The sequence below is a fragment of the Sceloporus occidentalis genome, unplaced genomic scaffold (genome assembly GCF_023333645.1).
Source record: "Sceloporus occidentalis isolate IW3139 unplaced genomic scaffold, rSceOcc1.0.p SCAF_5, whole genome shotgun sequence".
Taxonomy (NCBI): Eukaryota; Metazoa; Chordata; class Lepidosauria; order Squamata; family Phrynosomatidae; genus Sceloporus; species Sceloporus occidentalis.
In genome coordinates, this window is record NW_028316985.1 from 41,677,949 (window position 1) to 41,692,675 (window position 14,727).

At 37.9% G+C, this 14,727-nt stretch overlaps 1 protein-coding gene across 9 annotated transcripts in view; it reads left to right on the forward strand.

Moving 5' to 3' along the window:
• The window catches only part of ANKS1B (ankyrin repeat and sterile alpha motif domain containing 1B), a 499,785-nt gene that overhangs the window by 26,511 nt on the left and 458,547 nt on the right, over positions 1-14,727 (forward strand). For all 9 annotated transcript variants that reach the window (XM_089523880.1, XM_089523881.1, XM_089523882.1 and 6 more), the window contains exons 2-3: positions 3,844-3,924; positions 5,811-5,967. In XM_089523880.1, the coding sequence (XP_089380006.1) occupies positions 3,844-3,924; positions 5,811-5,967 (238 nt within the window). The remainder of the gene's footprint in view (positions 1-3,843; positions 3,925-5,810; positions 5,968-14,727) is intronic.

Sequence of the window (14,727 nt, forward strand, 5' to 3'; positions counted from 1 at the left end):
CTTCCCTCCGCTACCACTTGTAGCAAAGGTTGTGACCAAGATGACCAGAGACAGAGCCACCGGGATTCTGCTGGTCCCCATCTGGCCAAGACAACCCTGATTCACCCCCCCCCCCCACTCCACCTGTTCAGGGGTCAGTACTTCAAACTCCCGAATTGGCCGGATCTTCTGTCTCACTCTCATGGAGCGGTCCTTCATCCAGACCTCCTCAGTTTACACCTGACAGCTTGCAGGATCAGACCCTGAACTCCCGCGAATTGCTCAAAGTCTTGTCAGCTTCTAGAAAAGACTCTACTAAACTATCCTATTCCTATAAATGGAATCATTTCTGTCAATTTGCTGCAGCTAGAGCTGAACCCTCCAGTCCTGTGATCCTTTCTACAGCTTTACACTTCCTTTTACATCTTCGTGATCAAGGTTTGGCATTCTCCTCTCTCAAGCTTTATCTCTCAGCTATTGTTGCCAACCAGCCTCCTGGTTCACCATCAGCTCTCCTTTTCACTACACCGACTATGAAAAGGTTCTTCAAAGGCCTCTATCATCTTTATCCTCCTATGCCTCTGCTGGCCTCAGGGTGGTCTCATTCTTTTGTGTTTACACAGCTAACAAGGCCTCCCTTTGAACCCTTGGGCTCAGCCTCTCTGAGACTGTTGACACTAAAGGTGTCTTTCCTTGTGGCCATTACTTCAGCTAGACGTGCTTCTGAACTGACGGCGCTGCGCTATGATGAGCCTTTTCTTGTTTTCCACAGAGACAAAATGGTCCTCAGACCGGACATCTCATTCCTCCCTAAGGTGGTTTCCCCTTTCCACCTTTCTCAAGACATTGTTCTACCCAATTTCTACCCAGACTCATCTACGCCTCTGGAAAAGACTATGCACATGCTGGATGTTCGCCGTGCTTTGGCATTTTATGTCTAGCGTTCTGCTGAGTTGTTGTTATTATTATTATTATTATTATTATTATTAACCTTTATTTATAAAGCGCTGTAAATTTACACAGTGCTGTACATACAACCTTTTTAATTGGACGGTTCCCTGCCCTCAGGCTTACAATCTAAAAAGACACGACACAAAGGGAGTGGTGGTGGGGAAGGGGCCTCTCTAGTAGGATAATACATATAAAATACATAGCAATACAGGAAATGATTCAATAAAACAGACAACAAAAGAACATCAAATAGCAAGTGACAGTTATACAATGCCTGGGAACGCTGCCCTGAACAGGATGGTCTTCAGCTCCGTTTTGAAGCTGGTTAAAGTGATGGCTCTTGCTCGCAGGGGAAGAAGGTTCCAGGAGTGAGGGGCAGTGAGTGAAAAGGGGCGAATCCAAGATGGGGCAGAGGAAATCCTGGGCTGGGACAGCAGACCTTGACTACCAGAACAGAGGGCCCTAGTGGGAAGGTGAGGAGAAATAAGGTCTGATAAGTAAGGAGGGGCCAGCCCACAGAGGGCTTTAAACATTGACAGCAGGAGCTTATAGTGAACGTGGAAAGGGAGGGGGAGCCAGCGAAGGGATGCCAACACAGGAGAGATATGGTCAGAGCGGTGGGCAGATGTGATAATGCGTGCAGCTGAATGCTGGACAGAAATTAAAGGACGGAGGTGAGAAAGAGGAAGCCCAGCCAGGAGGATGTTACAGTAATCAAGTCGTGAGACCACTAGGGCATGGACCAGGATCTTGGCATTAGAGGCAGAGAGATATGGTTGGATTTTGGCAATATTGTATAAAAAGAATCTACAAGCTTTGGCTGTGGTCTGGATCTGAGGGATACACGACAGAGAAGAATCAAAGATAAAACCAAGACTGCGGGCTTGCTGGACTGGTTGAATAGAAATGTTGTCCACAGAGACAGAAAAGGAGTGTTGAAGGGTGGGCTTAGGAGGAAAGACAAGAAGTTCAAGTTGACTAACAAGTTGTTTATTTGTTATGATGGATCCAGAAAGGGACACCCTGTTTCTTCACAGAGATTCTCAAAATGGATTGTTCAGATTATTTCTCTGACTTATGAGCTGGCCAAATGCCCTCTTCCTGTTGGTGTACGTTCACACTCAACCAAGGCTGTTGCTTCCTCTGCTACCTTCCTCAGAGGCGTCCCTCTACGTGATGTCTGCAAGGCAGCCACGTGGTCCCAGCCTTCCACATTTGCTCGGCACTACCCGCTTGATTCCAGATCTCGTTGAGATGCCAGTTTTGGTCGTGCTGTCCTTCTATTTTGCAGTGACTTTCCCACCTCCTTAGGTTATCTTTTTAGTCACCCAATTGTGTGAGGCACAGAGACCACGAAGAAGAAGAACAGGTTACTCACCTGTAACTGTGGTTCTTTGAGTGGTCATCTGTGCCCTCACACAAATCCTGCCCTACCTCCCCTCGGTCAGGTCCCTGCCATGTTTTTGCGGCAGACTTGAACTGAAGGAGGAACTAGATTGGTGGGTTTGGGCATGCTCAGTGCATGGGAGTGAGCGGGGCTCCCGCCAATATTTCAGCTTCTGAATGGAGTCTCTGTGCAGGCGCAGTACCCAATTGTGTGAGGGCACAGATGACCACTTGAAGAACCACAGTTACAGGTGAGTAACCTGTTCATTCCTACCCACACTATCAGATACCCAACTCCCTCAACCCAGAGGTGTCAGCAATTTTCATCAAATAAAACTTTCATCATGTCTTCCTCTTAACTTTACAAATGGCTCTCATCAGATGAGAAGTGATGTCCTGAACTCTTCCCTTGTACCATTCTCCTATGGTCTTTAGAAAACATTTTCAATCTGGATTGGTGTCCCAAAATCAAAACAGATGGATCTCAGGAACAGTTTAAGATCCCCCTCTCCCCACTCCTGGCTTGGTGCTTCATTACCACAGACCAATGGTTCTTCTCCAGAATATGGCATGGTTGCAGCAGAGATACTTTCAACCCACCACTATTTTGAGTCAGTTATTCAAAAAGAAAATTTACTTCCCAAAGAGATCATGGACCATCAGTGTCCAAGTGTCTGCAGTTTCTTTTATCTTCTGAACTTAGTTGATGGGGATGTTTGTTACTACAAACAGTTAGGAGCCAATGTAACAGAGAAAGTACTCTGGTGGTGTCTTGTCTTGTTAATTAAGACAGATTGAAGATGTCATTAATTTTATTATCTGTGATTACAGATGTTTATTTAATAAAATAAGTTTGGAAAATGGCCAGATTTCTGTGATGGTAAGGGTTTGGGGTTTGTTTTTTTAAACAAGGGAGTGCTTTAAACTTCGACTCCCAACTTGAAAAGTGGCATACCTTCCAACAGTTCCAACTTGGCAGGGACTGTTCCAATTACAGTAATCTTCTGTTATTCTGTTACTTTTTTCAGGTGCTTTTAAAATGCCCCAGATTCTCTCTCTTCCTTCCACTTTTCCCCTTTGCCCTTGGCTTACTTCAATTGCTGTAAACTAAGTTTTATAAGTCGACCTCATGTATAAGTCGAGGGCAGGTTTTGGGGCCAGAATTATGGATTTTGCCATGACCCGTGGATAAAGCAAGGGTAAAACTTGGAGGCTCCTTCAGTGTGTGTATGTGTGCGTACAGCAAGAGAAATTCTAATGGAGGATTTTAGCTTCAGCGTTTGTTTCAAGTTTGGTTTCAGCCTTCATCCAGACAGCGATGGCCAGTGTGGGTGGGAGAGGGACTCTGTTTGTCTAACAGCAATTAATCACTCAGGATTATAACATAAATATAATTTTAAGTATGTAAGAATTATGCTTGGTGCCTGTAAAATAAGTTTATTTCATATTAATATTTAAGCTGTTTTCAAAAATTAGCTTACTGATTCAAACTGTAATAGTATCATGGTATTTGTGCTTTATTTATAGCATCTGGCGAGGACCAAATATAAACTGCACAGATAGTTCGGGGTACACTGCTTTACATCATGCAGCTTTGAATGGCCACAGGTAAGTACCAGATGACTATTGATATGTTGGGATATTGATATTATTTTGCTGCTTGCATAAAGTTAAGAAACAGTCATGTTTATATGTGTTTACAAAAATTTTCATACAATGTCCTATTTCCAGTGCTTATGTGGTCTGTCCTGTAGCAGAGGTAATCTCTTTTTTCATATATACCAATTGATTATATTCTGGTGGACTCAAAATTTATATTTCTTGTTGTTGTGTGCCTCCAAATTGTTTCCAGTTTATTGCAACCCTAAGAAGTCCTTCTTCCAGGGTTTTCTTGGCAAGATTTGTTCAGATGGGGTTTGCTTTTGCTTTTCCTCAAGGTGAAGAGAATATGACTTTTACAAGGTCACCCAGTGGGTCTCCATGACTAAATAGAGATTCAAATCCTAGTCTCCCAGAATCATAGTCCAATAGTCAAACTACTACATGACACTGGCTCTTGAAGATTTTTACCCTTTTTTCTAATTTTTTTAGCCTGCTTTTCTTTACAGGAAAATTTAAGGTAGTTAAGACAAAACAGCCATGGCAGTGACAACAACAGCAAAGACACACACACACAGACACATATCCTGGCACATATATTTACATATATCTTCTCCCTTACTTTAATGAAATTAGTAATCCATGATGCTGTAGCCCTAGAAACAGTGTCTGAAAGAACTTGTAAGTAATAAGGTTAGTTTATTCTATACAAATGCAACCAGTGTGTTGGAAGTGACCTCAAGATTGTCTAGTCGGGTGCTGGAAGCCCACTGCTACATCATTCTTTATAGGTGCCTATGCAGTGCACTACCACAGAAATAAAGATTCAGGATGAATCTTATGTGGGGCTGCCTTGGAGGATTGTCAGGAAACTTCCATTGGTTTAAAATGTGGCAGCCCAACTATTTATAATTAATAAATGTATAAATAATATTAGGATATTTTAATATTATAATATTATAATACATATTATAAAACAATCAATTTTATTTAATAATAAATAATGTTATTATATAATATTAAATATTAATAGGACTCAACGTTTCAGGCTTGACATAATATGCCAGTCTTGCATTACCTTCACTAGTGATAAATTTGTTTCCAGGTCAATTCAATCTTGGTTTTAATGTCCAGAGGGTTCTTGGGACATCAGAGAAATTGTCTCTTCCCATAGGAACTTGTTCATGAATTTCATTCCTACCACTGACAAAAGTCTCTCTCGTTGATAGGAATACGTTCCCAAAAATTTTATCTGGTTCTCAGTTGCTCTCCCTGGAATAGTGAAGACTGTGTTGTTTCAGTAGGCATGTTTTTTGTTAAAGTTTTTAGGTTAGTTGTTTTTTATTTCTCTCCATTTTATCTTAATCATATACTTGTTATTGAACTTTAATGTTTTAATTTTATTTTAAATTAAGTATATGAAATCATGAATACAAACATGCAATTAAAAGAAAAGGCCCATGGAATTTGCTAGCCTGTAATTTTTAACTAACCTGCTGTGACTGACGCCATAAACCCACTCAGGTGCCTTGATGGAATACCTACAGCTTACAAATGCCCACAACTACAAGGCTTGTATAATATATATTTATATATAATGTTATACATTTCTGTAATTTCTGTTATTTTTCTCTCTGCTAGAATATGGATATGAACCTGGCTGTTTTGACATCATTAGGTAGTAGCTATTAATTGTCAGGTTTCAGATATCTCTGAAGAGTACACAGCATAACCATTTGTAAATACTATAGGTTTAAACTTTGCAAGTCTGATGAAAGTAACTTTGATACTGATGATAGTGTCTTTGGAATAATGACTAATTGCTCTCATTGATTGGTTCTAGAATTTTTTGACAACATGTGCTGCAATTTTTATTTTATTTTAATATTTTTCAGGGATGTAGTTATCAAATTACTTCAATATGAAGCATCCACAAATGTGGCTGATAATAAAGGATATTTTCCTATTCACTTGGCTGCTTGGAAAGGAGATGTAGAAATTGTGAAGATTCTGATTCATCATGGACCATCACATTCCAGAGTAAATGAACAGGTAACAGTATTAAATATTTTTTTATTTATGTCTTAAGAAAATATAAGTAAGCATACTTCTATTCTTACAGATACAGGGATGGATTCATAAAGTTTCTGCAGTCTTAAAAATGTTCATGGTAGTGAACAAATATGGTCATTTTTGTGGAGCTTCATGTATAGGTAATTTGATGTCACACGTACACCTGCATCTGAAATGGTCTCATCATGCTTTCTCATGATGTGGCCAAAGTACAACAGCCTTAATTTAATCATATTGGCTTCCAAGGAAATTTCTGGCTTTCTCTGCTCAAGAACCCACTTATATGTCTCTTTGACTGCATCATACTTTTTTAAATTACTACTGTATATTTAAAGGTTTCTGGGTTGGCTATAAACTTCAGAGTTCCTCTTACCCTGGCATCATATTAACACTATACTAACACAACCCACCTTTTCTTGAAATGTGATATGGTGCCCCAGAACAACATCTGGTGCAGTCAGCCCTTAGTATCCATGGGAGTTCCATTCTGGACCCCCCTGCATATGAAAAAAAAGTTGAGACCTCAAGTCCTGTGGTTTCAATGGCTGCTTAGTTAATTGCTTTGATATTTTTCCAAGGAAAATGTTATCAGCATGAATATTCCAGTTCCTCATAAGAAAACATCTTATCTGTTCCTCAAAAGAAAAGCTAATCAAACATTATAGTATTTGGGGGGGGATGACAATTCATTAATCAGGGAGGAAAAGCCTGTGAGGAAGATAGCAACAGATTAGACTGAAAATGTCTGTCTGAATCTACTTCCCTGAGCTTTTTTTTTTGAGGGGATGGAACAGATATAAAGCATGTAGGAAATTTTTTAATATATTATTATTACTGTGAAGTCCCCCCCCCCAATTTACACTTACTTATGTACCGCTACAGTATTCACATGGGAGACTGCCAATAAATACTAGGTGCTATATGCTATATTTCAAAGGTAAGAACTGGCAAAACCACCTCTCGAGTATTTCCTGGCTAAGAAAACCCTATGAAGTTCATGGGCCGCCGTAAGACAATGGGTGACTTGAAGACACATAATCACATAGACAGTGAATAAATATTTCATTAAATCATTGAAGGTGGAGGCTTGTTTATTTGACCAAGAAGGGACAGATATGAAAGCAAGGAAGTAGATCTAATTCTCCATTTTCTATTCTAATAAAACCAGGACTTGTTCAGGAAGAGCAGGTCAAAATATAAAATAAATGAGGATGTGCCAACTGTGTAGAAAGATAATATACTTTTTAAAATGTAAAGTATTTTTAAAAATGGAAAGTATGATTATCTAGTCATAAGTTATAGTTGATAGAATAACTTGAAGAAGAAAAACTGGTATAAACTATATGGCCTAGTTTAAAATAATGTATTTTATAAGTGTGTGTGTGTGTGTGTGTGTGTGTGTGTGTGACCCTATTTTTATATGGTATTAGAATATGGTACCATTTTCTATATGGTAGAATGTTCATTGGAATATTTTAAATACTATCTGTTTTCTGAAATATTTGTACGGTCTTGGTATATGTGCCTAGTAGACTGAAAAATACTGTTAAAGAGTGTACTAATTTATCTTTCAATGATATGACCTGGGAGAAAAGACACATTTCTCTTTTATTCTTGTTTTTAGAGGAGTATTCATATACAAGCAGTTGATATCAAAAATAGCCTTTGAAACAAACAAAACTGAGTTCTGGGAGTCAGCTTTACAAAATATTATTGTCAGCAACAACAAAACCGTAAAGTATCAATGACGTTAGCCAAAGTTTCTGGTTAGTTGTTTAGCTGACTGTCAGTGCTTCTTTTAGAAATCTTCTGCCATGTAGTCTTTGTCTTTGAATAATTAATAGAGAAACAACAAGAAAATACTTTTCTCAGCCCAGAAAAAAGTCTGTAATTGTCTCTCAGTGAATTAAAATGTGGAGAAATAATGTTTGAGTTGTTCAGATAACTGTCAGTACCTCCAAACAGTAGAGATGACTTATACCGTATGTGTCTTCCTTTAGTCCTTGTTGCTCCCCCTAGTGGTCCTTAGTTTTCTCATTCATGCTGATTTTAATTTTAAAAAGCTATACTGTATAACATTTTGGAGTTGTTTTCTCACATGGAACAGCGAAATGATGAAAGCAGCTCTAAGCCTCAAAAATGGCATGAGAAGGATATAGCAGGTTACTTTCACATTGTACTTATAAATGACAATGCGAGAACAATATATGAAAGAAGCTTCTAACTTGGTGTTATGACTCATCACTGAGGTTTCTTTTTTTAAAAAAACCTTTTAATGCTAAACTGCAGATACGGGAGGACTACAAATTGTAAATCAAAAGAGAGTAAGTAATACATACGGAAACCTGACTGGCAAGGTTGATGTTGGCTTAGGTACAAGAAGGAGTATGACACTAGAAGTGGGAGATAGAAATATATCCAGAAGGAACCATTAGGGCAGTATCTAGGGCAGTAGCTAAGGCCAGGCAGTAACACCTGGAATATTCTATGCTTTCCTTCTTTTTCTTTTTTAAATTGTGTTTTGTATTTTAACACGTTGAACATGTCCTCAAGCCTTGAAGAAAGGCATCAAATAAATTGTTGTTGTTGTTGTTGCTGTTATTGCTGCCCTGGATTCCCTATGTGCTCTGTAGTGATGCCAGGCAGCTGTCTATACATGTGTTCCTCTCTACTGCTCAGCACTACTGCAACTGGTGCAAGTTGCTTCCTCTGAGGTGCCTAGAGTTGATCACATGACTAGGCACGTTGTTGTGACCTCAGATTTATGCAAGTTGTGGTGATGCCAGGTAGCACAATGAAACACATATAAATGGCTTCTCTGTGTCCTTATGGAGTGGACAGGGGGAAGATCGACTTGTTTGTCCCATGTAGACATGACCAAAAGCTGCATCTATACTGCAGAATTAACTGCTGCTATAACTGCCATAGCTGAATGATATGGAATTCTGGAATTTGTAATTTTATTAACTATTTTAGTCTTCTCTGTCAGAGAGTTCTGGTGCCACAGCAACAGATCCCAGGATTCCACAGGATGGAGCCATGACAGTTAAAGTGATGTTAAACTGCATTAATTCTGCAGTGTGGTAGCAGCCTAGGAGAGCACCTTGGGTTGTTATGATAAATATAAGCAAAGAAAGAGCAAAAGAAGATGAGTATGAAGTTGAAAGATGGCAATAACAGAAAAATAGTACTGAATATTGTGAAGTCGAAGGCTTTCATGGCTGCATCCATAGTTTTTTGTGGGTTTTTCGGGCTATATGGCCACATTCTATAAGAATTTATTCCTGACGTTTCACCAGCATCTGTGGCTGGCATCTTCAGAGAATGCTAACCTGGGGGGGGGGGGGGGGGAAGAGAGAGAGAGAGAGAGAGAGTATATGTATGTATATATATCCCTATTATTCCTGAAGAAACAATATTTCTGAGGTTGCTTCAACATTATATAGTCATTTACAAGGGAGTAAAATAAAATGTTAAGTTTTAGCAACAAGTAAATATCTAGTTTATTTTAGCAACAAGTAAATATCTACCTGGCACATATAATTCACATAGGACAAACTTCCTAGTATGTTATGTACTGTATATCATTATATGTGTGTGTCTCTGTTTTTTTTCTGTCATTACAATGCATTTTTCAGCTTTTCTTTTCTTTTTAAGTAATTGAAAAAATAATTCTACTCGTACAATGGCATCTTAAATCTGTTGAGTGATAGTGTTAGTTCTCTAACATTGAAATTGATATAATTAAAGGATGTCTCATTAAGCTGGGGCTTCCTTTTTGACACAGAGGCCTGAATGAACTAAGACAAAAAAGGTAAATGATTCTTTAAAAGTAAAAGAACTAAACAATAGTTTGGTCATATGTGCATGAGCAGGAAGGAACAACAATGATTATAAACAAGGGTTTTTGATAAAAATAAAAATTTTCTTGTTGAGCCAGCATACTCTCCAGCTGGCCTGACTTGGCATAGATAACCGTGATTAATTCTATGTCATCCTAATTTTTCACCCTCTCCCTCAGACCTTTTCATGTTGTCCTTAGCTTACTTTAGTTGCTGTAATTGGAATTCAAAATACAAAAATAGTTTGCACTCAGTTAACTCAGGAGGAGAGAGAGGAATGGAGGGTTGGAATCTTGCACTTCCCAGTAGGTTCAGGCAAATGGAAACTGCTACAGGTTGCCCTGACCTAGCTTGTGTATTCTTCCTGATTATTTTGCCATCTTGTCAACACTTTGATGTTGCTTGGCCACATATGTCCAGTTTTCATCTGTCAAATGTTAGCAGATATGAGTCAGCTAGCAAAACAACCCAAAATTCATAGGTGACTGATGACAGTTTGTTTAGAACGTTGATTCCTGGTTTGCATACAGCTACAGGTCAGAAATTTGTTAAATGAAAATGAATCCTGATTTATTATTTGTCCTGGCCACATAAACTGGGAGTATGGGAGTTTCAGGAGTTTTGGACTCATTTCTGTCCATGTGTGTACCACTAAAACGATTTATTATAAAGTATTAAACCACTCCCTTAAGAGCGGTATAGTTTAAATAGAATTTCCTTGTGAAACTTAAATTTTGTATAAAATTGTGTTATAAATAAAACTTTAAGATTTGACACAAGCATGCATTCTTCTTTTGTGACCCTTTTCCGAAGTACACAATACAGAAGTAGTTGATTTCACTGAGAGTTAAGCACATGGTTAATTCTTCCGTCGAAATGAACTTGGCCTTAAGTTGTTTACCTTTTAGCCTTTTCATTTAATTTAGTCAATACTTGTGAACATGACTCTTGTTAGATTTACACAAATTTAGACTCTGACACTAAAATGTGTAATACCATTAATTTCTAAGGTGTGAAAAGATGGAAGTCAGTTGGGCCCACACTACAGTACATCATTCTGATATAATGTAGGCCTTGAAGGTATTGTTACTACGGTATTTTAAAAGGGAGAGTAGAGGAAGGATCAAAAACTATTTTCCTATTCTCTATCCTTTCTTACCCCTTGTGTGTCTTACTCTGTGTATGTGTTATTTCCTACCTTCCTTATTTCTCTCTCTCTCTCTCTCTTTCTTTCTCTCCCTCCCTCGTTCCCCCTTACTTCCTCAACCCCACTTCTCTCTGTTTCCTCCTTCTGTTTCTTAGGGTCAACTCAGAAGTTGCAGTAGGTCTGCAACAGAGGTGTTTTACCAGTGACACTTACACAAGATTGAAATTGACTATAAACTCAGCTTTAGTCAGTTTCAATCTGCATCTTGAGTTCAGGTAATGTCCTTCTGATTTTTACTGAAACATGCTCTTCCATTTCTTCTGCACTAGGTTTTTTTTCATGTACATTGAATTAGGTAAAATATATCACCTAATTTCAATGTGTGCCTTTTCAGGCCCATCCTTTGTCTCTCCAGATTACATGCATATATTATCATACAGATTCCCTGTATCTTTATATGCAGCAGTTGTGTATCTTACTGCCTGTTAGAAGCATACAGTTATGCATGCATGGCTTACAATGTGCTCATTATGCTTGCAGCTGAAAATGTGTTCCACAATGTTTTTGACAGGTCAATTACTTGTTTGTTTGGTAGTAACCTGGTATGTTGAAAGTAATACTCATTTAAAATAAATTTAGCTTGAGAAATATGGGTCATGTTATTCCTGGCAACTGTGTTATATAGGTCGTGCCTATTTTGTTTAGATACTTAAGTGATATCTAGATAGAAATTACAGAACTGAAAGTTAATGTTTACTAGCATTTTATATGCCATGAATCTTCATGTAATTTTTCTGTGCAAAATGTTGGTGGAAGGTGGAATGAAAGCTTGGAATCTTTCTTTAAAGTTGTTCCTTGTGAGTTAAAAACATTTCTCCAAATGGAATATAACTTTAGATGGAAACATAGGCCATGTCCGCATGGAAGAAAAGAAACGTTCCCACCCCATTCCTGCATTGACCTTTTCAGATGACGCACAGGGCTAAAACAGTTAGAACATAGGTCCAATCTGCACTCCGGGGTGAGTCACTGGAGTAAAAGAGTCCCTGTTTGCCCCGTCAGACCAGAAACTCCAGGCAATTCCCTAGGCCTACAGACTGTGCTGGTGCAGGGATGAAGTGAGGAGTATTGGTGGGTAGATGGAAGAGGTCATGAGGCAGCACCCTGGGTCAGGTGAGCTGCTGATCCAGGAGAGTGTGCAGACAGTACTGCCAGTAACAGCCTATTTTGGGTGCTGGATGGGCAGATGGCTTGTTCTCCCTGAGAATCCAGAAAACCCAATAGTAAGCTATATTTTCCTATCAATGCAGAGACAGTCTACATTCCACTTATACTAGGTAATAATCACTGATCATTTTTATTATTTGGCAGTCACTATGTGTATTTTAACTGATGTGTTGTGTCTGTTAATTGTTGTTGTTCCTTGTCTCAATCCATGGGGAGAGGTGGGTAAGAAATATTATTATTACTACTACTAATAATAATAATAGCCTCCAGTATTTAATTTTCCCACATTCTGCCTAGTCTATTGCTGTCTGTGATGACTTAATGGAAGTGTGTGTGCATACTTCCACATGCGTATGCAAAATTAGCGTCACACTCTGTGTATGCATATACTCACATGCAAAATTAAATCAACATATAAAAAGCAATGTATTTTCAGCCCCATATACATGCCTTTGAAAATTCAAGCCTGTGATCATGCCTTAAAAATATATTTTGCCAGTAAAACTAATCAGTACAAACATGTTCCCTTCTTTGCCAGTCCAGTCATCAAAATCTGTTGTTTAAACTAGTGATTTCTTCTAAATAAGTACTATTTCTGCTCTTTCTTCCCTTGAGATTTTGATCAATTTCATAAACTAAATGTAATATTCCCAGATGGATTGAGCTCTACTAATGCAAAATTTTAAGCAAATATTAATTGCCTTAAAGATTTTAGGCAGTGCAGCAACATAATGCATAACTAATTCTGACAGCAGTTTTGTTTTAAATGAAGCCATTGCTTGTGGCATTAATTTTAAATGTGTACATTGGTAGTACTGTGTTGGCAGTATTTTGTTTGCAGCTTTAAGTGTTGGAAACTTTCTTTTTCTACTCTTGAAGGGATTGTGTGTAGTTTGATAACAAGGCTCAGCTGCACTATCTACAGTGTGCCTGTTCAAACATACCAGGTCTGTGTTAGATTTCTCAGTTTGTGTTAAGGTATTTATTTAAAATAAAGTTTGTTTTTCTTTTACAAAAATGCAGGTTTTACATCTGTGAATGGATATACAGAGAAGAAATGTTTATTGATTAGCCCTTAGGCCATTTCAAAATAACACAAAACAATGCTAAAACAAGTAAAACACACTATAAAATCCTATAGAAATTCTTAAGCAAATAGAAAAGAACTAAAATGTAATAACATGGACTCTAAAATGTATATAGAGTACTGTATGGCTGTAAAACAATTTAAGTACATTAAAAATACAGTACCTAAAAATGAGACATAGTTATAAAACTGATAATAAAAATTTACATCACTGATTCAAGATACAAAAATGGGTAAAAAAATAAATAAAAAACGAATGTATTACAGCATTAAGATGATAATACATAAGATAATAAAACTGAATATGACCATCACACATCAGAATTCTTCATCACTTCTGCAATTTATCCCAGTTTATCCCAGAGGATAAATTGGGATAATACAGAGATATAAGGATAATACAGATATACAGAGGATTTACACCAGGAGTGGGAATTGTATGGCCCTGCAGATGTTCTTGAAATGAAATCCAGCCAGCATAGTCAATGATGAAGTGTCCTGGGAGTTATAATCTAGCAAAAACTAGAGGGACACACAAATTCCACTCTTGCTTTATGCAAACATTGTATATTTACATGCCTCCCCTTATTATAACCCTTTTTTCTTATTTCATAATGGGGGAAAAAGGAAAACACTTGTTTCTAAATGACTACTTAATATGTCTGAGTACGTTTTTACCTTTGTATCTTAGTTTTTCAAAGGTTTAAAATAATTACCCACTGTTTCTGTGCCCATATTTATTCAAGCAAATTCATTTTCAGAAAAACTAATGCCCAAACCAGGGATGTGAATGGTATGACCTTCCACATATTGGACTGCAAGTCCTAGCAATCATAGCCAATGGTGAGGAATCCTAAGAGCTGTAGTATAGCCACATCTAGAAGAGTGCAAAATTACCATAAAACCTCTAGCCTGTCCAATTGCAAATCCTAACTAGAGAAGTCTTACTGAATCTGTGGGATTTTCCACAGGAATTTTCAGTGGGTCTACCTATTTGGGATAACAATCATCTTTATGCCTAAAATAATGGTGCAACTCTATACATTTTATACTGCATTCACTAGAGTTTACCAGCAAATAAACTAAGTATCTAGAATATATGATAGTTTTCAGTGCAATGTGATACAGTCTGCCCTTGCCTTACGCGGGGATCCGTTCCAGCCCCCTGCGCGTAAGGCAAAAAGGCAAAACGCCGCTATTTGTCAGTTCTCTCGTCAGCTTCCGCGTAAGCTGGAAGCCTCCTATAGCGAGCCAGCATATGGCACAGGCTCACTGTATTACAAATAAAGAAAATATAATGACGAAGCATGTGTTGTTATTTTAATTGTTCTTTAAAACAGTAATATAATCTATTGCATTTAATCTTTAAATCTTGTATTATAAAACATGGAGAGAGTTTTTAAAAATGTAATTGTGAAATATTTGTTTGAACTTAT